The 24,484-nt window shown below is 32.9% G+C and overlaps 2 protein-coding genes across 8 annotated transcripts in view; both read right to left on the bottom strand.

Moving 5' to 3' along the window:
- Positions 1–4,186: 4,186 nt before the first annotated feature.
- Positions 4,187–7,727, bottom strand: LOC145951748 (protein NRT1/ PTR FAMILY 2.13-like). Its single transcript, XM_083063708.1, has 4 exons — positions 7,042–7,727; positions 6,882–6,930; positions 5,618–5,835; positions 4,187–4,468 (listed from the first exon to the last, which is right to left on the bottom strand). Exons 2-4 carry the CDS (start codon positions 6,922–6,924, stop codon positions 4,418–4,420), a joined length of 312 nt encoding a protein of 103 aa, XP_082919834.1. The 5' UTR covers positions 6,925–6,930; positions 7,042–7,727; the 3' UTR covers positions 4,187–4,417.
- Positions 7,728–18,454: 10,727 nt separating this feature from the next.
- The window catches only part of LOC109811063 (P-loop containing nucleoside triphosphate hydrolases superfamily protein), a 32,667-nt gene continuing 26,637 nt past the window's right edge, over positions 18,455–24,484 (bottom strand). For 6 of the 7 annotated variants that reach the window (XM_083063774.1, XM_083063779.1, XM_083063777.1 and 3 more), the window contains 5 exons: positions 20,680–20,761; positions 20,458–20,598; positions 20,207–20,317; positions 19,050–19,121; positions 18,455–18,951 (listed from right to left, as the gene is read on the bottom strand). In XM_083063774.1, coding sequence (XP_082919900.1) covers positions 18,757–18,951; positions 19,050–19,121; positions 20,207–20,317; positions 20,458–20,598; positions 20,680–20,761 — 601 coding nt within the window. In that variant the 3' untranslated portion in view covers positions 18,455–18,756. The remainder of the gene's footprint in view (positions 18,952–19,049; positions 19,122–20,206; positions 20,318–20,457; positions 20,599–20,679; positions 20,762–24,484) is intronic. The other variant, XM_083063776.1, reaches the window with a different exon arrangement.

The raw sequence follows: 24,484 nt of genomic DNA, 5'->3' as shown, positions 1-24,484 counted from the left end.
GTTGTTAAAGGGTTTCAATTGGAGCTTGACATCGCTAATTATCGTCAAGCGAGTTTTTCTATTTAGGAATATTGTTTGGGATTCTTAATTTGTGGCTAAACATTTAGCAATTTCTCATGTTGATGTTCACAAATAGTCATTCATCGTTGTTTAGTAGGTCTATGTCACAAGTAAGCGAGATCAATTAATTTCTTATGAAGTTGCATCCTGAATTTGAAGTTGTGTATGCTACTCTACTAAATTGAGTTCTTGCTCCTTCTCGAAGTGTGTTTAGGGGAACTACCTAAGGAGGAGCAATGTCTCATCACTCAAGGGGTTATAGCTAGTGACAACTTTGTTTCAAATTCTATTTCTGTTGCCTATTCTATCCAAGCTAAAGGAAAAGGTTGTGATATAACAAAAGTTCAATGTTTCTCTTGCATGCAATTTGGCCATATTGCTTGCAATTGCAATAAGAAATTTCACAACTACTGTAAGCAACTAGGTCACATCATTTGTTCGACTCTCTAAGCAAAAACCAGTGAAGGCCTTTCTGCCTCATCTGTTTTAGTTACCTCTACTTTAGCGACCTCTGGTGCTTGTGTTTTGGCCTTGGAGAGTGTACACCAAATGGTATTGTGTGTTTTATTTTCCTTGGGAATTTGGGGTAAGCTTGAAGACATCTCTCAACCTTGGTTTGTTGATTTTGGGGCCTCAAACCACATGACAGGTTCACTTGAACATTTACACAATGTTCATAGTGGAACCTAAAACATTTAAATTATTTATGGTAATACTCTTTCTATTATTAATGTTGGAGAGATTAATTCTTCTTTTTGAGGTGTCTTTGCCTCTTCAAGCCTTATTTCTAACTTAATTTCAATTGGAAAATTGGTGGATAATAATTATAATGTTAATTTTTCTCGTGCAGGTTGTTTTGTTCAGGATCAGGTGTCCAAGAAAGTGATCATGAGGGGGCCTAAAGTGGGAAGATTATTTCCTTTAAAATTTTGTATACCGAGAATTTTATCTTTTGTTTGTAATGTTGTGTTGAATAAGTTTGAGAATTGATATAGGAATTTGGGTCATCCTAATTCCACTGTTTTGTTGCATTTATGAAAAGTGGCTTGCTGAATAATAAAATTATGTATGTTCATTCCTCATTAGATTGTTCTTTATGCAAACTTGCTAAAAGCAAAATTCTTCCATTTTCTTTTGAGTTACAGTGCTAATAAATGCTTTGGTCTTATTTGTAGTGATGTTTAGGGCACTAATATTTCCTCATACAAAGTACAAATACTTTGTGACCTTATTATAGCATATTTACGAGTATCTATTTTCTTTGCTCTAAACCTAAGGTTTTTAACAAGTTTAAGATTTTTTTTTGGCACACACCAACAACAATTTCATAGGTGTATCAAGATCTTATACATTGATTCGGGTGGGGAATATATTTCTCATGATTTTCATGAGTATTTGTAGTAGCAAGGTATTATTTCTCAAGGTTCTTGTTCCTATATGCCTCAACAAAACAACATTGTTGAGCGAAAGAATAGGCAATTGCTTGATGTCACCCGAGCATTGCTTCTTCATATTTTTATTCCTTCTCTGTTTTGGGGTTTAAGCCCTAACCATAGTTGTTTAGTTGATCAACTACTTCCTGACTTCAGTTCTAAACTTTGACTCTTCTTTTTCCATCTCTACAATACACTACCAACTTATCATGACCTTCACACTTTTGGTTGTGTATGTTTTGTCCACTTACCACCTTTGAAACTTCACAAACTTAGGGCTCAATTGTGCAATGTGCCTTTATGGTTTATGCCTTACTCAAAAAGGATTCTTATATTATGACACTACTACGCTACATTTACATATATCCCAAAATGTGGTATTATTTGATAATCAACATTTATTCCCTTCTTTCTTTACGAGCTCTCTTGGTTTGGCTTCCCTCCCTCAATTTGAAGAGCTTCATCAACTTCCTTAAAGTTAGAAACCAAACCATGTATATGTTAGACGCCAAATTGACTCCTTCTTCTCATCATTGTCCCATTGCTTGATCCCCCACCAGTAGTCCATCGTCAGTCCACTCGAGTTTCTCAACTACCTAAATGGTATGGTTTAGAACCTATTTCTCTTATTGTCACTTTATCTAATATTTTTGTTCCTACATGTTATTCATAGGTAATTAAAGACTCTAGATGAGTAAAATTCATTAATGATGAGCTACAAGCACTTTAAGAGAATTTTACTTGGGATTTGTTTCTCGCTCAACTAGTGTTAAACCCATTGTCTGGAAATAAGTGTATTTTGCAAAGTTGAATTCAGATGGATCTCTTAATTGATTCAAGGCTTGATTAATTGCTTATTGGGAAACAAATAGGAAGAAGGAGTGGACTATAATGAGGCATTTGCACCCATGGCTAAAATGATTAATATGAGAACCATCCTTTCTATTGCTAAATCCAAAGGTTGGTTACTTTTATCAAATAGATGTAAATAATGTCTTTCTTCATGGTGACCTCGTAGAAGACATCTATATGACTCCCCCTTTGGGCCTATTTTCCTCTTCAACTGATGTGTGCAAATTAAAAAAATTCTTTATATGGATTATGCCAAGATCCTCGAGCATGGTTTGAAAAGTTTTGGTCTACTCTTCTTGAATTTTCTTTTACTAAGAGTTAGTATGACTCTTCTTTATTCATACATAGCATGACAATTGGCATTTTTACCCTCCTCATTATGTCAATGACATGGTTATTACAAGGTTCAATTAGACATATATGCATCAATTGAAACAACAATTGTAAACTTTATTTTGTATGAAGAATCTTGGTCATCTTCATTATTTTGTGGTTCTTAAGGTCCATCCTACCTCCCAAAGTATATTTCACAATCATCACAAGTATATTGATGATTTAATTTCCTTGGCTAGTCTCCAATTTTTTGTTACTTTTGATACTCCTCTCGAGGTTAATTTTAAATATTATCATGATGAGGATAACCTTTTTCTTGATCCTTTGTTGTATCATTAATTAGTGGACAACCTAAATTATTTGTCCATTACACATTCTAATATTTCCTTTGTGGTCCAACAAGTTAGTCAATTCATGCACAATCCTTATCATCTTTACATGGTTGTTATACATCGCATCATTAGGTACTTGAAAGGTACTTCTCAATGAAGATTATTTTTTCCAATTAGCACATCTTTTATCTTGCTTATAGTGACGTAGATTGGGTAAGTTGTCCCAATACTTGAAGGTCTATCTTTGAGTGGTGTATGTTCCTTGGTCCTGCTCTAATTTCATGCAAGATTTAAAAGAAATATCAAGTCTCCAAATCATCCACTAAGTACAACTTGTTTTAAGATTATTTATCTTCATGTTTTGTTGGTAGAAGTTCGAATTCCTCAAACCACTACAATGCCCCTTTATGGTTACAATATTACACTACAACATTTGTTATCTATGACAACAATAAAAAATCGTTGTTGAAAGCCAAAAAACCGTTCCTAAAAGTTTAGGGAACGGTTTGGCAACGGTTTTTTAAGCGTGGATTTATCAACCGTTGCCTATTTCAATATGCAACGGTTTTTTGGCCTGTGCCCACGATGTCCAAAAAACCGTTACCTAAACTTCCAAGAACGGTTTTCATGATCTTCATTGGCAACGGTTTTTTTTTTATTTAAGGCAACATTATTAATTTTTAAAGAACGGTTTTAGAAATGTAGTCTATTTTTATAGGCAACACTTTTATGACCGTTGCTAGTGACATCAGGGAACATTTTTTTAAGGTTCTTTATGAGATAATATAGGTAACAATTTAGACTAAATTTAAGCTACAATTTTGTAAATATTGTCTAAATAAACGCCCAACGGTTATTTTTATATTGACTTATAATATTAGTCATAACACACCATTATTTAAACAATAATCTTCACCATATACTATTTTTAAATGGTTGCAAATGTAATATATATATATATATATATATATATATATATATATATATATATATATATATATATATTAAATTTTACTTTATCCTCTGAAATCATATATATGTAATACGTACCTATAATTATAATTCAAATAGTATATTAAACAACTCATATTAATAAGAAGAACTATACATTATTTTGGATTGATAATCCTCTTGTACATCCTCTTCTTCAAGAAGACGTTTCTCATGTGCTCAATAAAGAATTGATTTCACCCTCAAAAAATAATAAAACAAATTATAAAATGAAATCCAAACACATGTAAAATTCACTTGCATTAATTAGTTCCAAGTATATGACAATTCAAAAGCATAAAAGTCTAAATAAAATCATCCAAAGATGTCAAAGTTTACATAAAATTTCTAAATTTCAATATAAAGTGTCATCTAGTAATATTATGCATAGCTAGTCATCCATCCATGTAAGTAACATCATTCAGTCTCTTCATCATCATAAGGTTCATCTTCATTATCAAGTCTTTCCTGCATATAAATATATTTTTTCACTTAGAAAACTTATAGATTTAATCCCCAATCAATGTCCAACAATTAACATGAGTTAAAGCTAGTTATGCACAAGAAAACTTTCGTAACTGGTTTGGTATATGTAAATGAAATGAATTAAAATATAATTTAGAGGCCGAGATATTATACCCCACAATTCATATATTAAATAGGGAGAAAAAACAAACAAAATTATAAGCTTAACTTCAAGGATAAATAGTTGTGTATTTTAAAAAAAAAATCAGGGCTGCCAGGAAACTATAGTAAAGGCCAGCAGACCACAAATGAATGATAACAGCAGCCAAAGCAATCAAAGATACTTTAATTGTTTTTTGTTTTGATTAGAAAGACTCAGAGATTCAGCATAGCATGCCACTATGTCTTTTGGATAAGTTTCTCACGTAAATCAACATTGGAATAAACAAAATTCATTTTATACATCAAGATCATAAAAAATCCCGAGTCACATATCAATGACCATTATGGGTATATATTCAGGTAGATGTCATAGAACTCACCCATAGTTCTTAAAAGTAAGAAATAAAACCCAACAAAGGTCATTGATGAAACTCAATGATTTTCAAACCTTAAACGTAGAAAATGGTTATTACCTAATAAAATACAAAAGTTAGTAGAAAACATACTTAATACTAGCGCAAATGAAACTGCCCTTTCCATTTTATCAAAAATTCCACTCATTCCAATCAAATTCCGAATCAAACAAGTGACTCCTTAATACAGGCTCTGTTGATCTATTATTTCTCAATTTCCACAATAGTTAAAGTTACAAGTAATTTATGCCACTGGAAATGGTATTTCTTGAAATGTATGTTAATAAACCTTACAAACATTTGTTAAGAATTGGGTCCTAAATAAATTTTATTTAATCTTAATTTTTAAGGTTTTTCTCTAAGTTTTTTTTACATAAATGACCAAAATATTAACAAAACAAAAATTTAAGAATTAAAAGTCAAAATCAGTGAAGTTTTTAGAAATTAAAATTAATAAAAGTTGCTATTTTTTTAAAAAAATTTTGACAAAACTAAAAAATTTATTTAATTCTGAATTTTTTATACTAATTAAAAATGCAATTGATAAATTTGACTGAAGGGAGAGATAAGTCCTTACCGAAAGGGTAGCAAAGGATGCCAAAGCTATGGTACAGAAGCGACCAATATAGGCGTCAGAAATGAAGGCACCAAAAAGAGGAGCAAAGTTTGTGACACCAAACCATATACTAACAATGTTAGTAGCATAAACTTGGTCCAAGTGAAGTTCTCTTGTCAAATACACCATAAAGTTCGCAAATAAACCAAACACTGCCAACCTCTCAAACGTTTCATTCCCTGCAACGTTAACAAAAACCAAAGAAAGAAAATTAATTATCATTGCTGATTGAGCTTTGTTTCAAATGAATCCACATTGCTTACAGTTACAGGAGGCCATTAAGTAGTGTAGGATAGCAAATTTCTATAGTTGTAATAATTTTTTATACGAAATGTATTTGAATTTTTTAATTTATATAAAAATACTTGATTGTATATCATGTAAAACTAAATAAACAGGATTGTAAAATAATTTTTCGGTCGAAAAACATGTCGCACATCATTCACACAATCAAGTAATCAAAATAGTGGAATGAAGATTGGATGAATCGTACGTTTTTTTCTCCTGATCTGCAGCAATATTGAATGAAAAATCGGCATTCAAAGTTCAAGGCAAAGGAAGCCTAAATATCTTGATCCAAGGAAAAGTATTCATTGCTAGTTTATGTTAAAGCAGATTACTCGTGTGAAATGTAAAACCAGACCAGTTGCAACTTAAATTCAGGTACTAATGAGTTTAGATTTATAAATAATTTAATCTCAAGTAGATAATGAGTTCCTAACAGATCAAGACCAGCAAGAGACAATGAACCAAAATTCGGTCAAAATTTAAATTTTTTATAAAGGCATGTGGAATCCATTGGTAGTGGAAAATATGGAGATTAAGAAAAGTGTTTTGCAATTCACTGTCCAGATCAAAGGGAGACTTGACTATCCATCCTTTTCAAACGACAAAGCCCTTTTTAGGCTTAAGGTAGTAACTACTAAGATCTCTAGTTCATTCCTTTGTGTTGGAAAAATTCCAAAGACATGTTCAAAGTGCTATAAAAAACAGGCCTGATCAACAAAATCCTCTCATTCATCATACTAAAATATCTTTTAGAATGAAAAAGCAACAAATGAATTTGAATCGTTGTTTAATTTTGTTGAAAAGAGAAAAAAACAAAAGAGGAGATTGGTGTTACGAACCCGGCTTCAAGGAGCAAGGGAGTTTGGATACAAGTCTCAAAACGATTAAAAGGTATGCAGTAAATGAATAAATAATAATTAGTTGCAAGATTTGATACCCATTCCTAGTGATGAGAGCTCAACCTCATTATGCTGTTGCATATACCTCTGAAACAAATAACAACAAAATCACACAAAATCCAACGTGCGCGCACCAATTAGAAATGGCTCATAAGTGGGAAAAGTTAACGTGTTTGAAATCGAAAGGAAAATGGCTACCTTGGCGAGATTAACGTAGAAAAAATGGGCTTTTTGGTGTTGGAAACCTGAATGCGATTTTTCTTATAAGAATCAGAGATGTTGATGTTATTCACTCCCTCGGTGATTGCTTCCATTGCTGAATGCTGAGTGACTCTGAGGCAACTCGTACAAAACAAAAGTATCAAAACCCTAACAACCAAATGTTCCCCGAAAAATCCAATTTTCCTTCTCTTGCAAAGATGGGGGAGACGCGGAAGAGCATCCAAAATGGTTCGTTCGTCTCTAACGGCTTCGCGGATTTGGAGAAGGGAGGCGCGGGAGGTGTGGGGGCCCTGGAAAAGGGCGGCGGTGCGGCCGAGGACCTCGCGGCGCGTGTAGCCGGTGAGCTTGAGGAAGGCGGGGCTGGCGAAGAAGATGGGGTGGCCGGGGAGGGAGGGGTCGGTGATGGTGAAGCAGTCGCGAGGGACTCCGGGAGGCGTCCGCGGCGGGAGAGCTTGGAGTGTGCCTGGTAGAAAGCATTTTAGGTTTTAGGTTTTAAGTGTGCGAGAGAGAGCGTTCCAGAGGGTGAGCGTTCCATTTTAATAATAAACATGGTTAATAATATATTTTGGGAACATTTTTATTGTGTTGCATGATATAAAATAAGCAATAATTTATAAATTGTTGCCTAATATCAATTTTGTTGCTTGTTTCATATTTCAAGAACAATTTTGTTAATATTAAAAAGAGAATAGTGCACGCTTTGATCAAGTGTTGCCTATATGTGCTTTTGGGAACGGTTTTATGATTGTTGTCAAATAAAGTTCCAACAGTTTACAAAATTGTTGCCTATTCCATATTTCGAGAACACTTTTTTAGACGTTGCCTAAAAACTCGTTGCCTAATATAAAAAATGTTGTAGTGTTAGTGTTATTTAGATTATTGCAAATTTGATGTTTCATGAACGCACCAAACATATAAATGTGGATTGTCACTTTATTCGTGAAGCTTTCGATGCCCATGTTATCACTCTTCCTCATGTCATTCCACAACTTCAGCTCACTAATATTTTTATCAAAGTTATGATCTCGCCACCAATTTCTACTTAGTAAATTGATGCTTCTTGATTATTCGTATCAAATTAAGGGGGATGTTAAATAAGGAATATGTCATTATTTTGCTTTCTGTTATATGGGTTGAATATTAGAAATAATATCAGCAATTATTATTTTTTCCAAATAATTATATCATGAATTTTGGAATCAACTTTAGTTAGCAATTAAGGGTTGTAAAACATCTTGTAATATTTATACAACAAAATATAACGAGAGCAAGAAACAAGCCAAAAATTCTTGACATAGTCTCCATAATTTTAAATACAAAATTTTAGTCCTCTTGTCAAATTGACATCTCCTAATCATAAAATTTTAACATTTATTTATACTTAAATGATGTGATATTTAGTTACATAACATTTAGTTATACAAATAATATTTATTATAAATAATATTATTTAGTGACATTAGATTTATTTAAAACAAATAATATTTATTAATAAAATAAATATCAATCACTCATTAAAATAAATACAAACAAAGATCTTTTGTATGTTTTTTTAATTTTATTCCTAAATATCGGGTCATTAAATATCACATTAATTAAACGATGATTGGTTAATGGACAATATTAAAGTTTAACTATTAATGAATACCTAATTAACAGTAAGATTAAAAATTCATATTTTTAAAAATAAGAAACTAAATGTCTCTAGTTTAAAATGGTAGAACCAGAATTGTGGATTAACAAAAATAGGAGATTGAAAAATAGTTCACCTCCAATTAGTCAACTAGAAAATTCCTCTTCTTCCTCTCAATCCAGTCCATCTCTTCCTACATAACTTGAGAGATCCTTCAAACCTTTTGATAATGATCCAATGTAGATCAAATCTAAGTTAGGAATAATATAACATAGAATTCATCCTTAACTATTTCTCACTCACATTGAACCTAAAAATGTCAAATAAGTTGTGACTAGTCCAAAATGGCTTGTTGCCATGAAAGAAAAGTATGATATCATTAATGTATAATGACACTTGGACACTTGTTCCCTTTCCTCCTCACAGATAAGTTGAAGGATGTAAGTGGGTGTTCTAAGTTAAGGAGAATATTGATGGTTCAATAGATAGATACAAGGCCAAGTAAGTGGCCAAAGGTTTTCATCAAGTTTCAGGTTTTTTACTTCAATGAAACATTATCCCCGGTAATTAAACTCGTTACCATTAGGTTAATTCTCACCTTGGCACTAAGTAAACATTGGGTTACATCAGCTAGATGAGAATAACGTCTTTCTAAATGGGTTACTTTATGAAACTATGTATATGCAACAACCTCAAGGGTTTGAATCTTCAAATCATTCCTTAGTTTGTAAATTGAATAAGGCCTTATATGGTCTTAAATAAGCTCCTTGACAATGGTTTGAAAGACTGTAACAAAAACTTCTTAAATTTGGTTTCAAGGCAAGCTAGTGTGATCCATCACTTTTTGTTTATACTCTAGTGACTAATGTTGTATATTTAGTGGTTTATGTAACACCTCATTTTTTTTAAAAAATAAATTAAAATATTATACGAGAAATATTTTGTTAATAAAATAAAAGGAAAATGATAAATTAGATGATTGTTGGCTAGATTTTGGACCCATCTCAAAGGCTAATTAAAAAGAAGAAAGAAGGAAAGGATTAGGTTATTGTGCATGTCTTCTAAAACACAGAGAACTCATAGGAGGAAACCAAGAAGAGATCATTGAGGAAGGCACAAATTAACGATCGAAGCTATAGGAAATGTGTTGTTTTGCAGGATCGTCACTCCAGATAAGGGGTGTCAAATTTTCAAATTTGTTTGGCATATATGAGGGATAAAAGTAGAGGGGCGACCCCTAAGCCCGTAGGTTTTATGAATGAATTGATGCTTTATCCTCTTATATTACATGAATTCGAGTGTTGATTGACATTGGATTGAGTTGTTGGTGTAAATTGATGTATTTGTGGATTAGGATATATTATGTATGAACTCAAGAAGTTTGATGGATTGAATGAGTTGCATTATTTGAAGGTATATTATTATTATTTGAGTGTGGATAATCTAATTGATAGATTGGATGATGAATTGAAATAATTGATGTGTTTGTAGGAAAGTTTGAGGAAATGAATCATGTAGATTGCAAGTTTGTGAGGAGAAAGTTCTACGACTACACTGAGCATGAGAAGGATCATGTTAGGTGCAAGGCTGAGAGAGAGGTCTCAAACCTCTCCACATTGGGTGTGAGGTGTTGCACTCAATGTCATTTGACGTCTATTTTTCGAGGAAGTGATGTCAAGTGTGGCCTAATCTACACCGATTGAGACTGAGACAAAAAAGTCAAAGATCTTGCCACACTAGTCGTAAGTGATCCCATGTCGGATGTGGGTTTGGTAGAGATATCTTTGGCCTCTCTACACCAGACACAAGTTATAACTTGTCGGGTGCCACACCTTTTATTTAAAAAGTTATTTTGTATATTTTAAAGGATAATTGAGGAGCTAAGATGAGATTCCTAGACAAAAAATTAAGAGAAGTAATTAATGAATAATATTGTGAAAATTGAATATATATTACTGATGTTGTTTGAAGACTCTATCTTTAGAAGTAATGAATGTTGTGATGATGATGATGATATATATATATATATATATATATATATATATAGAGAGAGAGAGAGAGAGAGAGAGAGAGAGAGATAGAGAGAAAGAGAGAAAAGGGTTATAACACTGGTGTAACTTTTACTAAGTATTACACCATTCAATAACTTTATATTAAATGTGAATTTTGTAAATCCAACCGTTAGATTGAAAGCTCATATCACTTTATATGTTTATATAAAATTTTATTAAAATTGAACAACAACTTGAAGATAAGCAAAATGTTCATATTTTAATATATTTTAAAATTTATATATTACGTCAATTTTGTTTTATAAGAATGAAGTATCAAATCATCTTAGATTAATATAAAATTTTGTATATATGATCTAAGAGTAAAGAACTTTCAATCTAACGGTTAGATTTACAAAAGTCACATTTAAAATATATATATATAGTAATCAATAATGATGTGTAAGATTATGAAATCTATTGTTACGTTGAAATACCATAGAATAATTATAATGGATTGTGTGATGAAGTTTCATAGGCTAATATGATGATGTTGTACAAGTTTTTTTGGAATATTATTAAATTAATATGTTGAATGGTTGAGATGTGATGATGTCTGTTGTAATGGACATGATAAGGATGAATTATTAGGACGTGATGATGCATATTATGATGAAATGAGATGAATAAGTTCAGTGTTACGAACTGACACTCAAGGATATGAGTTATGCATCTTGTATGGTTGTGATGTGTGTATTAGTCCAAGTATTCATGTTTATTTTTGCTTAATAGTGTGAATTTATACAAGTGGGATATCGTAGGTCATCTACATGTCCTGGGGTGTTATGATGAGAAAAACTTTATCAGAAATGGGAGGCTACCATGACAAGCTATAAGACTTCGACAAGATCCTAATAGACACCACCTAATTGAAGTGGTTAGGGGGATCACTATTGATGGGTGATCCTTAAACTATTCGATGGGGTGATTTTGTTCCATTACTCTCAAGCTATTTTGTATTCTCGATAATAATGAGATTAGTACCACGTGCATATAGAGTTAGAAGCATACATTACATTAGTCTTAATTTATGATTGAGATATATTGTATGACTTGCTAGGTGCGAATGATGAATGAATGCATGAAGATAATTATAGTAGTTGTATGGAAGGATGCTTATATGTGTGTGAAACATGATTGATGTTATAGTTGAGTGACCTTTGTACCTTATATATGTTATCTACGGATAAGATGTATTCTCACTCATTATGTTTGTATGTTTGTATTTGGGTTGAATGCCAGTTGCAAGACTAGTATAGGTACAAGATGTGTTTGATGAGAGAGACACACAAAAATGAGTCTTGCTTTGATTAGTGTGACATCAGGGCAGAGATTTATTTTAGTATTTTAATGAATTTTTATTTGGATTATAGCTCCTTATGTTTAATTGTTGGGATTTAGTTTAAAAAGGTAGTTTGTGTCTTGTTTTAATTTCACACATAGTTTTCTATGTTTTTAGTAAAGTTGTTAGAGGAAATTATGAACCCTTTTATGAAATATTAACGCTTTAGAAAATTTCTTTTTATGAAAGGTTAATATATTTTTTAAATTATTAAATTCTTTATTTAATTATTCGATCTAGAAGGGTGTCATGATTTATGTTGATGATATATCATCATTGACAATTCATCTCTTCTAGTTCAAACTTTGATTAGAATACTGCATTCTATCTTTGGGCTCAAGCATCTCTGTTCCCTTGAATAAGTTTTTTGGCATTGAAGTCTAATATCAAGCCTTTAGATCTGTTTACTTACCCAAAACTAACATGACAAAAACTAAGCCTATCTCGTCGCTTATGACTTCAAATTACAAACTATTAAAGAATGGTGATGATCTTTTGCTAGATCTTACTCTTTGCAAGTCTGTGGTGGGTTCTCTTCAATATGCAACAATCACTTGACCAAAAATTAGTTATGTTATTAACAAAGTCTACCAATTCATGTCTCAACCACACTACAAAAAAATACTTATTACTGACGGACTTTTTCCCTCGGATAAATATCCGTCTGAAAAATGACATTACTGACAGATTTTTTCGAAGGATATGTGTTCGTCTGAAACATAAATGATTTCGACGGATATTATCTACGAATTTTTTCCGTTTGAAATTTCAGATAGATGTTACCCATGAATTTTTTCTGTGGGAAAATTATGATGTTTCAAACAGATATTTCTCACGGATTAGCTGTGTAACAGCCCAAATTTTTACTGGGCCGTGGGCCCAATTCGTTGCCTGGAACGGGCCGTTTCGAAAGTGAAACGGGCCGTTTCGGAATAAAGAATTTGCCTAAAAAACGTAGTTGAGAACGGGCCGTTCCGGTTGGAGAACGGGCCGTTCTGGTTTGGAGAACGGGCCGTTCTGAAGGTAGAACGGGCCGTTCTGCTGGGTTTTGGAACGGGCCGTTCCGGTTTTGGAACGGCCGTTCCAGTTGAGATTTTTGCTTGGTTCTGGAGGGTCCAAAACGGCCGTTCCACTTTTGGAACGGGCCGTTCCGGATTAGTTGAGGCAGATTCCTATAAATAGGAGGCCTTACCTCTCATTTTCTCACATCTCTCTTCCTATTCTCTTCTGTTCTTTTTTCTTCCCCTCTTCTTCTCTCTGAAAACCATGGGGCACTTAGAGGAGGAGACCAAGAGATCCCTATTGTAGTTTCAACTGCTGTTTATCCAGGTACGGGGGAAAAGGGGATTATTTATATGTGGAGTTACATGAGGGAATTGGGTAGAATAAGAGCCCTTAGGATTATGAGTAATTTTATAATTATTTCTGTTTGAAAAATTATTGGCATTATTTGAATCTGTATGAATTTAGGATTATGAATATATGATTTATTTGTAAAAATGATGCTCGGGGAGAGAGAACAAAATTATAGAAAAGTGCCTGTAGGCTAGGTTTTGGAAAAATTGGGGGTTTTATTGTTTATGTTAAAGTTATATGAAATTGATAATTCCATTGTTTATAATATTAATTTATGAATGTTATTATTGTATTGATTGATAAGAATGAATGATCTTGATGTGAATTACTTGAGGGGTGTGTAAACCCTTATTTTGTTGGGCTTATCTGTTGTGTATGTGAGGTGGAATTGTGTACGTGATATGAATTTGAATTATGAGATGAGATGTTGTATGAATGTGATTATGATTGTGATTGTGGTGCCTCACATCAGTGACTAGGGATGGCACGGCCCCTGGGTAAGTGGTGCTACAGGGAGGGCGTGACCCTAACATGGTGTGGGATGAGTAAGACAGTTAACACACACCACTTATATCGATTATGGCAGCCCTGGCATAGGGTTAATTGCAAGAGACTTTATGGATTGTAATTTGATTGTGGTTCCTCACACTAAAGGATCAAGGATGATACGAACCCTGGTAGTTGATGTTTCAGGGACGAGCGTACTCCTGGATGATCAGGGATGATACGAACCCTGGGTAGGTGATGCTTCAGGGACGAGCGTACTTATTAATGACTAGGGATGGCACGGCCCCTGGGTAAGTGATGCTACAGGGAGGGCGTGACCCTGGTTTGGTGTGGGAGGCAATTAACCTGTATCACTTGTGTCAGATGTAGCGAGGTCTTGGCATAGTGTTAATTGTAAGATTGGTGTGAATTATGGATGTGGAAATGATATTGTTAATTGTAAGATTGACATGAATTATGAATATGGAAATGATGTTGTAAATTGTATAATTGGTGTGGATTATGATGGATTGAGATATGTATGTGAAATGAGATATGTTAAATGTGAATTGAGATGTGAAGATGATGAATGATTGATATATATATATATATATATATATATATATATATATATATATATATATTATTAAATAGTGAATTATGATGAGATTATATTGTGATGTGTTTGTATGTACTTTGCATATAGATATTTTCTTTTCTCACCGTATAAACTGTGGATATTTTAGGTGAAGAAGATCCGGCTACGAGTGACATCTAGAATGTCAATAGTTAAATTATGGGAATGCTCTGATAATGTGACATCGGGGCAAAGGATTTCTAGGACAGAATATTTATATGGATTTGGTATTGTAATAAATGATTTTTTAAAATTGTAAACTCTTAAATTTTACCTTTCAAGTTTTATTTTTCAGTCATTTTCTTATATTGAAGAAAGAACAGTTTTGAAGTTTTATGTGAACCCTTTTACGAACCCTTTGAAAGTTTATTCTTCTTAATTGAATTATATTATATATGTGTTGGGGTAGTAAGGGTGTCACAATCTGTCTAAAACATTTTTCGTAGAAAATGAAAAAAAAATTCATCGATAAATTTAAAAAATTTAATGATAAAAGATTAACAAATTAAATTTTTAAATACTTAACTAATTTTCTCATCCTAATTAATTTACCATACCAACTATTATATATATATATATATAATTTATAATTAAATGATAGTATAAAATAATAATTTACTATCAATATAATTTAATATTATATAGTTAATTTTATTTAAATTGAGAAATATGTAATTAGTGAAATGATACTGATGCATGATAATCTAAAATCAAAAGATAATTTCTTAACATTTATAATAAATTTACTAATTTTGAACTATATTGTTTTTAATAAAATAATATTATTATTTAATACAATTTTAAAATAATTGTTTAAAAATATTATCAATAATACTCACAAAATTACCGACGTTATTATCGACGGCGTGAGTAATTATTTTTTATTAATAATTTATTTTAAAAATAATGAATTTAATTCATAAGTAATTATGATAAATAAAAATTAAATTAGATAATTACCCACGGAATTACCCAGGATGTATCCATGGGTAATTATTTTGTATTAATAATTTACTCTAAAAAAATAAAATTAATTTATAAGTAATTATGATAAATAAAAATTAAATTAGATAATTACCCACGGATTCGTGGTTAATTTTTTATTAATAATTTATATTAAAAATAATAAAATAAATTTATAAGTAATAATGATAAATAAAAACTAAATTAGATAATTACTCACATATTTATCCATGGGTAATTACCGATGGATAAATCCGTGGGTAATTATTTTTCATTAATAATTTATGTTAAAAATAATAAAATTAATTTATAAGTAATAATAATAAATAAAAACTAAATTAGATAAAAAAAATTAAAAATATATATATAATTCTTCTAGTTAAAGAAAAGTCTCTAAAAACGCTATGGTACAAAAAAGACATTTGTATTTTATATATAGAAGTTAATTATTCTTTGATTAGTTACTAATTTTTATTTAATATATATTTATACAAATTTTAAATATGATTTATTGATTTAACTATAATATTTATTTTTATATATAATTTATTATAAATTTTAATTATATATAATAAAAATGTAACTTGTAAAATACACAGACTAAAATATTAATATTTTTTAATTTAGATAAAAATTATAGTATTATATTATATTGTAATTTGTTAAATATACGAGAATGAAAGGAATCCAAATATTGTACAAGTATGAGATTGTATAGTTGAAGATAACTTAAAGGAATTAATTTGTACTAATTATACAAATGAGATGCATCTACTCTTTGGTAGCTTATTCCTTAAGAACTTCACAGTTAAGCATGCTTGACATAGAGTAATTTAGGGATGGGTGACCTTCTGGGAAGTTTTTCAGAAAAATGTGCTAGTGACGACAAGGTACGCCGAAAAGTCTTGTGTTAATTTGTGGGGTTTGTGGGGTCAATCTTTGATCCTAAAAGTGGGTGAATATCTCAAAAAGGGTTACCCATGAAAGGTTTTGATTGGTGAAGGGTCCTGACTAACGAGGAGTTACGTGAAGTATCATGGAATGTGGGTTATTACCCACGAATGTGGGTAAAATTCGTGGGTAATTACCCACAGATTTTAATTCCGTCGAAAAGTTACCCACGGATTATAATTCGTTGGTAAATGTTTCGGACGAACAATTTATCGACGAATTATTGTCTGTCTGTAATCCATCGGAAATGAAGTGTTACCCACAAATTTTTTGGATTATCCACGGATTTTGGTCGTCTGTAATTTCAAATTTTCTTGTAGTGCCACTTGAGTCTCATTGATCAACAGCCAAGCACATCCTTAGGTATCTTAAGGGTATTTAATAGTTTAGTTTACAATATCTTCCATAGTATCCCAATCACTCTCTAACCTTGTGTGCTTATTGTGATGTTGATTTTACTACTAATCTCGATGATTACAAATCCACATCTGGTGTTGCTATATACTTGACTACTAGTCTTATATCTTGGCGGTCCAGGAAACAAATGGTAGCAAGATCAAGCATAGAGACTGAATATCATAGTCAAGAACTAGTCATTGTTGATATTCTTTGAATTCAGACATTGCTCACTAAACTTGGTGTCTCTTTTCAGCTCCTATTATCTATTGTGGGTATTAAAGTATTGTATCTCTTGCATATAATCCTTTTCTTCATGCAAGAATCAAGCATATGAAAATTGATTTATTCTTTGTCAAAAAAAAGTCTTAAGTAAACAACTTAATGTTCTTCATATTCTTGCTCAAGATCAACGGGTTGATTTCTTAACAAAACCACTATCCTCAACCAAATTTCAATCTCTTAAAGGCAAACTCAAAGCGTTTGAGTCGTGTTGTTTGGCTCACCCACCTTGAGTTCGGAGGGGGATTATGGATATTGTAATGGGTAGTTATAATTTTGTTTTTGGTTTTGCCAACTAACATGTGATAGCTATTTTTAGTTGCTTATAATATACAATTCAAATAGTTATTGTTTGAGGTATATACTTTGTTGTAACTAACTTAAGATATCAATGAGAAATACTTCTCTTCTCACTTTACCTTGAACTCTAAAGTCTTTGCGATTCTAACAAAAAGTAACAATAGAAAATTAATAAAAACAAAGTGCGTCAATTAAAAGTATAGTATTTAGCATAATTTAAAAATTTTAAGTAGTTTTCAAATCTTATTGAATGCCCATGATCTGAATTAGATATTGTAATACTCATTTCAATGTTTGTGCTTAAAATTTCACAAGTAGTTATTGAAACTCAAACTAATTCATTCATATATATTAAACATGAATAATTATTTTACATGAAAATATTTTTAAGGATTTCTTTTTATCAAAAGTGTTTTTTTTAAGAGTTTATCTTTGACCGAAGTTCTTTTTTTAGAGATATTTCAATTTATATTTATTTCTATATTAAATTTTAATGTTTTTAAGATAAATTATCAATAACTTATTATATATCAATTTTTAATAATCAAATCATTAAATTAAAAACTTTTAATATATAGACAAATCTACAAATTTTTTAAAAAAATAAAAATCATAATTACTCGTTATAAAATAAAATAAGTTTACTAAAACTTTTTTTTAAGTAAATAAATCTCTCTTCTATCATAAATATGAAATTTAATTTGTTTAAAAAATATCTACTTATGTAAAATTTAAATATAATTTATACTTGAATATAATATTTATTTATGTATATAATTTATTATAAATTTTAATTATGTATACACTTGTTAAAATACTACTTTTATTAGGAAAAGCGTCCATCATTAGTGGTTGTTTTGAAAGTACTCATTTATTGCATGTCTAAGATGAATAGATCATCATTATAGTACTCATGCCAATATCGATGCCTACAATTTTTGGCGAAAAATTACCTTAGTTAAAGTTCAAACCAATTTGACGAGTCTATTCAATTGCCAACCCTCCGAGTGTTGCTGTGTTTTGTAGTGCTCAAGAGAGAAAGTAGAACATATTGTCACTTACTGTGTTTCGTGATATAATAACAACGATTAGGGGCTTGTGTAATTGTGCAGGAAATTCGAGGTTAGTTGTTAATTTCTGAGGAATTGTATGAAATTGCAGCATGTGTCAATCAAGATTTCACTATTGACATCAGATTACAGATTACTGAGGCCACTTGGAGTGATGGGCTTAATCACCTGTATTTCATAAACGAATGAAGATGCGAGATTACATCTTTTAGCATACAAATTTCCTATTGCCCTTTGACAGCAGCAAGCTGTTTCATTAGGTTAAACACTTCTATTCCTTTTGCAGCCAACTGGTCTTTATACTTCTTATGTGTTATAACTAATTCATCGCTTGCTTCCGTATATCTATATCGAATAGTATCTAGCTTTGCTTGTGTTCCGTGGAGTCTCATTTTCAGCTTAGCCATCATTACGTCATCCTGTTAAAAAACATACAAGGTACAAATATTTTACTGGTATATGCAATGTAATAAATAAAGGCCACATTTTTACGCGGATAGCCCAATATGATACTTACCGCATGCTTTTTGACTTCCATAGAGGATAGTTTCCGACTCAGTTCCTCAACATGGACCTTTTCCTTCGATAACTGAAAGAATGTCATAAAGTGATTAATGAAATTAGGATATCGGATAAAGAATATGCCATAATGTCATTACTGAAATTAAGAAGTGTTTGGCCAGCTTTTTTAAGGCTTTGAACATGTTTGAATATAAGTTATAAATGTTTTTTAAAGCTTCTTTGCTGGAAAGTTTTTTGTTTTTCTTTTACTATAGAAATTCTCAAAAACACTTCTAAACTTATATCCAACTAGATTATTTCTCTTCTTAGGCATAATTGCCACTCAAGTTTCATAATTTCGCAAATTGTCACTCAACTTTCAAATTTACACATTTTTTTTACCACACTAATAAAATTTTGCTCATTTTGTAACCATGAGATTATTTCTCTTCTTAGGCATAATTGCCACTCAAGTTTCATAATTTCGCAAATTGTCACTCAACTTTCAAATTTACACATTTTTTTCCACACTAATAAAATTTTGCTCATTTTGTAACCATGTTAGTTGATCATGAATTGACAACTGATATATCATGTCAACTCCTAACAGATTGATGAATGTCGTTAATATGTTACATTAACCGTTAATGAGACATTAATTAGTCAACTAAAGAAGTGACAAAATATACAAAATTTTGAAAATTGTGATAAAATGTGAAAAATAAAAAATTGAATGCCAAAATACACAAAATCATGAAACATGGATAACATAAAGTGCAATTAAGTTCTCTTCATATATTGAGAAATTGGGTTAAACAAACACATCTTTTGAAAAACTCAAAATAATTAAGCAGCTTATTTATTCTAAAAGAACAGGACAAAATAGTATCTCTTTTTTTAAAAAGGGTGATGGAACTTTTAGAAGAAAAAAAATGACTACTCTCTTTGCTTCCTCAACTATCCCCACTCTTTCCCCTTTCCCGTCTCTCTCTTCTCTCTCCCAATTCTCTTCCAGTTATCCCAGATTATCTCTTTTAAACTAAAAGAACTAAAAATTGCCAAGCAGTTTCTACTTTATTTTCAAAGAATATTTTGAGTTTTAACTAAAATAATTTTTGTGAAGTTGGGCCAAACACAGCCTTAGTAAATATCAAAAGATAACCTACGGTTTACCTCATCCTGGCAATTCTTTTGGAGAATTTCCATTTTCTTCTGTTGATCTTCCATCTCAATCCTCAATTTGTCCTTTTCTTTTGTCACAACAGATAGTTTGTTCTTGAGATTCTGTCAAGTAACCTGATATGATCAGTAAACTAATACTGCGTGGATTCTCAGACAGATTTTTATTCCCTATCCCGCCTAATTATAAATACACCGCAATATCCTATGTATAAATCCTTTACTAGTGGCAATGAAGGAAAAACCTGAAACACGTTTGAGTTTGATAGATTATCTCCTTTATCAAGAACATGTAGTTCCTGCCGAACTTCATTTTCTTTCTCTTCTTCAGGACAGTCATGCAGCTCATGCTCCAAGAATTGCATCTCAAAATTTGCTTTTGACATCTACAACGCATGCCAACATAAAGACAATTATGCCTTGTAGTATGTCACAAGCTCACAAAAATATTAACAAATATTCCTTACTTCTCGGGATTGTTTGCTCTTGTCATTGGTTGTTTCGAGGTGATTTTCCAGTTGATCCAACTCTGAAACCTTTTCTCTGTAGCTTTAAAATAGCACCACAGGAATAGTGATTTATTTTGTTTGACAGTTAAAGCTAGCGAGCCATCTTTGAAAAATAAAAAACAAAAGTGGGACTAGCAGACGGGACTGTATTGAGTACTCAAGCATTTCTAATTTGTTAGTAACCAATAGAAACCACCCAAGTAAAATATGAGAATGTCCAAAATGCAAAAAGATGACAAGTAAAAGTTGAGATGTGTTGTAAATAAATTTTACATGAGAAAAACGTGAAGGGAATGAAATTGCAGCTGCATTAACTGTTTCAGACTTTCAGTTCGTCATTAAAAAATCAATGAAGTGTAACTGAACATCCCAAAACATAACTTATTGGATACACTTGTATGTTTCTGTGCCACTACCATCAAGCATCCAGTCAAAGATACAGAAAATATGCAAATTGTCAAAAAATAACAAAACCTTCCGCCCTGCCCCCTATAGATGATATATGTTCTTTATCTTATTCATGGAATTAATGAAATTCCTGTTCAGAATCAGAATCTAATATTCTGAATTTATTCTAATAATATGGTTTACATCACCTAGTGAGATAAGACTTTGATGCTGTAAACTTAGCAATGACATAGCAAGCTTCTAACCATGTCCATCAAGGACTTCTAAGATGGCATGTGATGAGGCACAAGTAGATGTATCCCACGACATCATTAAGTGATGAAGAACATTTTAATTTGTTTTCTAAAAAACCAACTACAACTTTAAAGGACCAAATCTAAAACTATTTTGAGCCACATTTTCAAGGAGTAAATATATTTTTCCCTAAGATAATCACATGCAAGAAGCGAGAGAATCAAGCTATCTTTCTCAACTTAATGCTTCCATTGGATTAAATCATACATGAAGAAAGAGATTGCTTGATCAACAAGTAGTTGGTAGTAAAGCACTTCTTTTATATAATGATAATGATGAAATAAGAGAAAATTGGGGAATCTGTTAGTGAATTCAACTGATACAGAATAGAAATTATAGAACTGAAACTAAATTATCCTAAGTGGTACAGTTAAATAGAATTATAAATTGTTTCTCATTCTAAACATAAAGTGTTTGTTATATTATTTTCCCACTAATCTCCAATATCTCCCTGGGTCAGGATAAGGCTCCCCCTGATTAGGCATAAGCTTCACATTAGGATCCATGCGAGTGTCAACTGGCTTACAATCTGTAAGTCCGGTCTCTTCTAGAATATCAAGGGCATATTTTCTCTAAAAAATAGCAATACCGGACTTTGACTGAGCGGCCTCAATCCCAAGGAAATAACGTAGGGGACCTAAATTCTTAGTTTGAAAGTGTTTTGATAGGAGACCTGTGGTTAAACAGGTCTACGTTAGGAGGGAAAAGGGGGACAGTTAGTTAATTTTGTAACTAACTGATGACAGTCTGGTAGGGACTGTTAAATTGTATAAATAGGAGGGAATAAGGGAGAAGAAGGGGGGGAAGAAGTATTGTATTTTGGGAGAGATAGGCACTCTCGAATTGCCTGATTCATTGTATTCTTTCTTTCTGTTGTGTTGACAGCAAGAACTCAAGAACAATAATACTACAATCTTTCGTTATTCTCAAATTCTCTCTTAATTTCCAGTTGAGACCTATCAACTGGTATCAAAGCAGGTACGAAACAGAGGCGATCAAAGATGGAAAAGAAAATGGATTTTAGGTTGGAACAGGTGGAAAAGGGATTGCAAGACATACAGAAGCGCGCGGTGGAGGAAAGTGAATGGCGGCGTAACATCGAGGGGGCTATGCGCGAAATGTTGGAGCAGTTGAAGGAGATGAGAGTAACCATGGGAAGCAACGGCCGCGAAGGGGACGAAATTCATGGGGACCCAAGAGCGGAAAAGAAAGGGTGGATGTGGCGAAACCTGGAATTGCCGCTGTTCCAGGGGGAGGACGTGTTAGGATGGGTTGGGCAGATGGAGAGATATTTCCGATTGAAGGGGGTATTGGAGGACGAAAAAGTGGAGGTTGCGATGGTGGCGATGTAGGGGAAGGCGTTGACGTGGTTTCAATGGTGGGAAGGCAGAAATCCAAATTCTGCGTGGGTGGGTCTCAAAGGGGCCTTGTTGAGACGGTTTCAGCCAGAGATGGTACAAAACCCGTATGAGGTATTGTTGGGCCTTAAGCAAGAAGGGAGTGTGGCTGATTACAGGGAAAAATTCGAGGCAAATTCTGGGCCTCTCCGGATCGGGGATACCAATTATTTGAAGGGGATTTTCTTGAATGGTCTCAAGGAGGAGATTAAAGGGGAATTGAGGTTGCATCAACTCAATTCATTAGAAGAAATTATGGATTTGGCCCTGTTGATAGAGTCCCGAAATTCTATTCTCAGGAAAGAAGGGGGTGGATCGTCTGCTACTAATAACAGAGGGGGATGGAGCAAGAACATTTATGGCAGCCGGAGGGAGGAAGAGAAGAGGAAGCAAGAGGAACCTACGGTGACGAAGGAAGAAGGAAGAACAAATTGGCGGCGCATGACAGATGCGGAGTACCAAGACAGGAGGAGAAGAGGGATTTGCTTCCGATGTGAAGAGAAGTATGCACCGGGACATGTGTGCAAAAACAAGCAAATTCGAATAATGCTGTTAGAAGAAGGCGTGGTAGTGGAAGATGAAGAGGAGGAAATCCAATGGAGTGGTAAACCATCCACCACAACATTAGATTTTCGGAGCATGGTGGGAATGACTTCAAAACATTCTTTTAAATGCTGGGGGGAGATAGGTGATAATTCAGTTTTGGTTTTGGTGGATTGTGGGGCTTCCCACAACTTTATTGCTGATTCAGTGGTAAGGAAATTGGGGCTGGAGGTGGAGAGAACTGAACCGTATTGGGTGAAGGTAGGGGATGGGCATAGTGTGAAGGCGCAGGGCATGTGCTCAGGGTTGGAAATGGAGTTACAAGGGGTTCCGTTGAGGCAGAATTTCTATCTGTTCGCTTTGGATGGGGTTGACGTGATTTTAGGAATGGAATGGTTGAGGGGGCTGGGAGAAATTAAGGCTAATTTTGATAAATTAACCTTAAAGGTTAGAGTGGGAGGAGGGGTCTATCTAATCAAGGGGGACTCTTCTTTGAGTGTGTTGGAAGCACCCTTGAAAGGCACCCTCAAGCAACTGAAGGAGGAGGACGAAATCTATTGGGTGGAATGTTGTGTGGCAGAAACGGAGTCAGGGGAGAAGATGAGAGCCATTCCGGACAGTATTCAGAAACTCTTGGAGGAGTTTGAGGAGGTTTTCAGGGAACCCCAGGGACTATCCCCGTCAAGAAGGCAAGACCATGCGATCAATTTGAAGGAGGGAGCGGAGATCCCTAACCTCAGACCATATAGGTATCCATATTATCAAAAAAATGAGATTGAAAAATTGGTGCAGGATATGCTGAGAACCGGAATTATCCGACCTAGCATCAGCCCTTATGCTAGTCCTATAATTTTGGTTAAAAAGAAGGATGGGAGTTGGAGGTTTTGTGTAGATTACAGGGTGCTAAATAAGGTAACCGTCCCAGATAAATTTCCAATTCCAGTTATTGATGAGTTGTTGGATGAACTAACTGGGGCCACTATATTTTCCAAATTGGATTTGAAATCGGGATATCACCAAATTCGGATGAGAGAGGAGGATATTCACAAGACGGCTTTTAGAACGCATGAAGGGCACTATGAATACTTGGTAATGCCTTTCGGCCTTACTAATGCACCCTC

Source organism: Cajanus cajan, chromosome 9 (genome assembly GCF_000230855.2).
Source record: "Cajanus cajan strain Asha chromosome 9, NIPB_CcT2T_4, whole genome shotgun sequence".
Taxonomy (NCBI): domain Eukaryota; kingdom Viridiplantae; phylum Streptophyta; class Magnoliopsida; order Fabales; family Fabaceae; genus Cajanus; species Cajanus cajan.
The sequence above is the reverse complement of the archived record's forward strand: the minus strand, read 5'-3'. Positions and strand labels throughout refer to the sequence as shown.

Coding starts and splice junctions, on each gene's coding strand:
- LOC145951748 (XM_083063708.1), bottom strand. CDS start 6,924: ATGCAACAGCATAATGAGGTTGAGCTCTCATCACTAGGAATGG. Junction 5,836..6,881: donor GCTCTCATCACTAGGAATGG/GTATCAAATCTT, acceptor TTAACGTTGCAG/GGAATGAAACGTTTGAGAGG. Junction 4,469..5,617: donor CATCCTTTGCTACCCTTTCG/GTAAGGACTTAT, acceptor ATTTATATGCAG/GAAAGACTTGATAATGAAGA.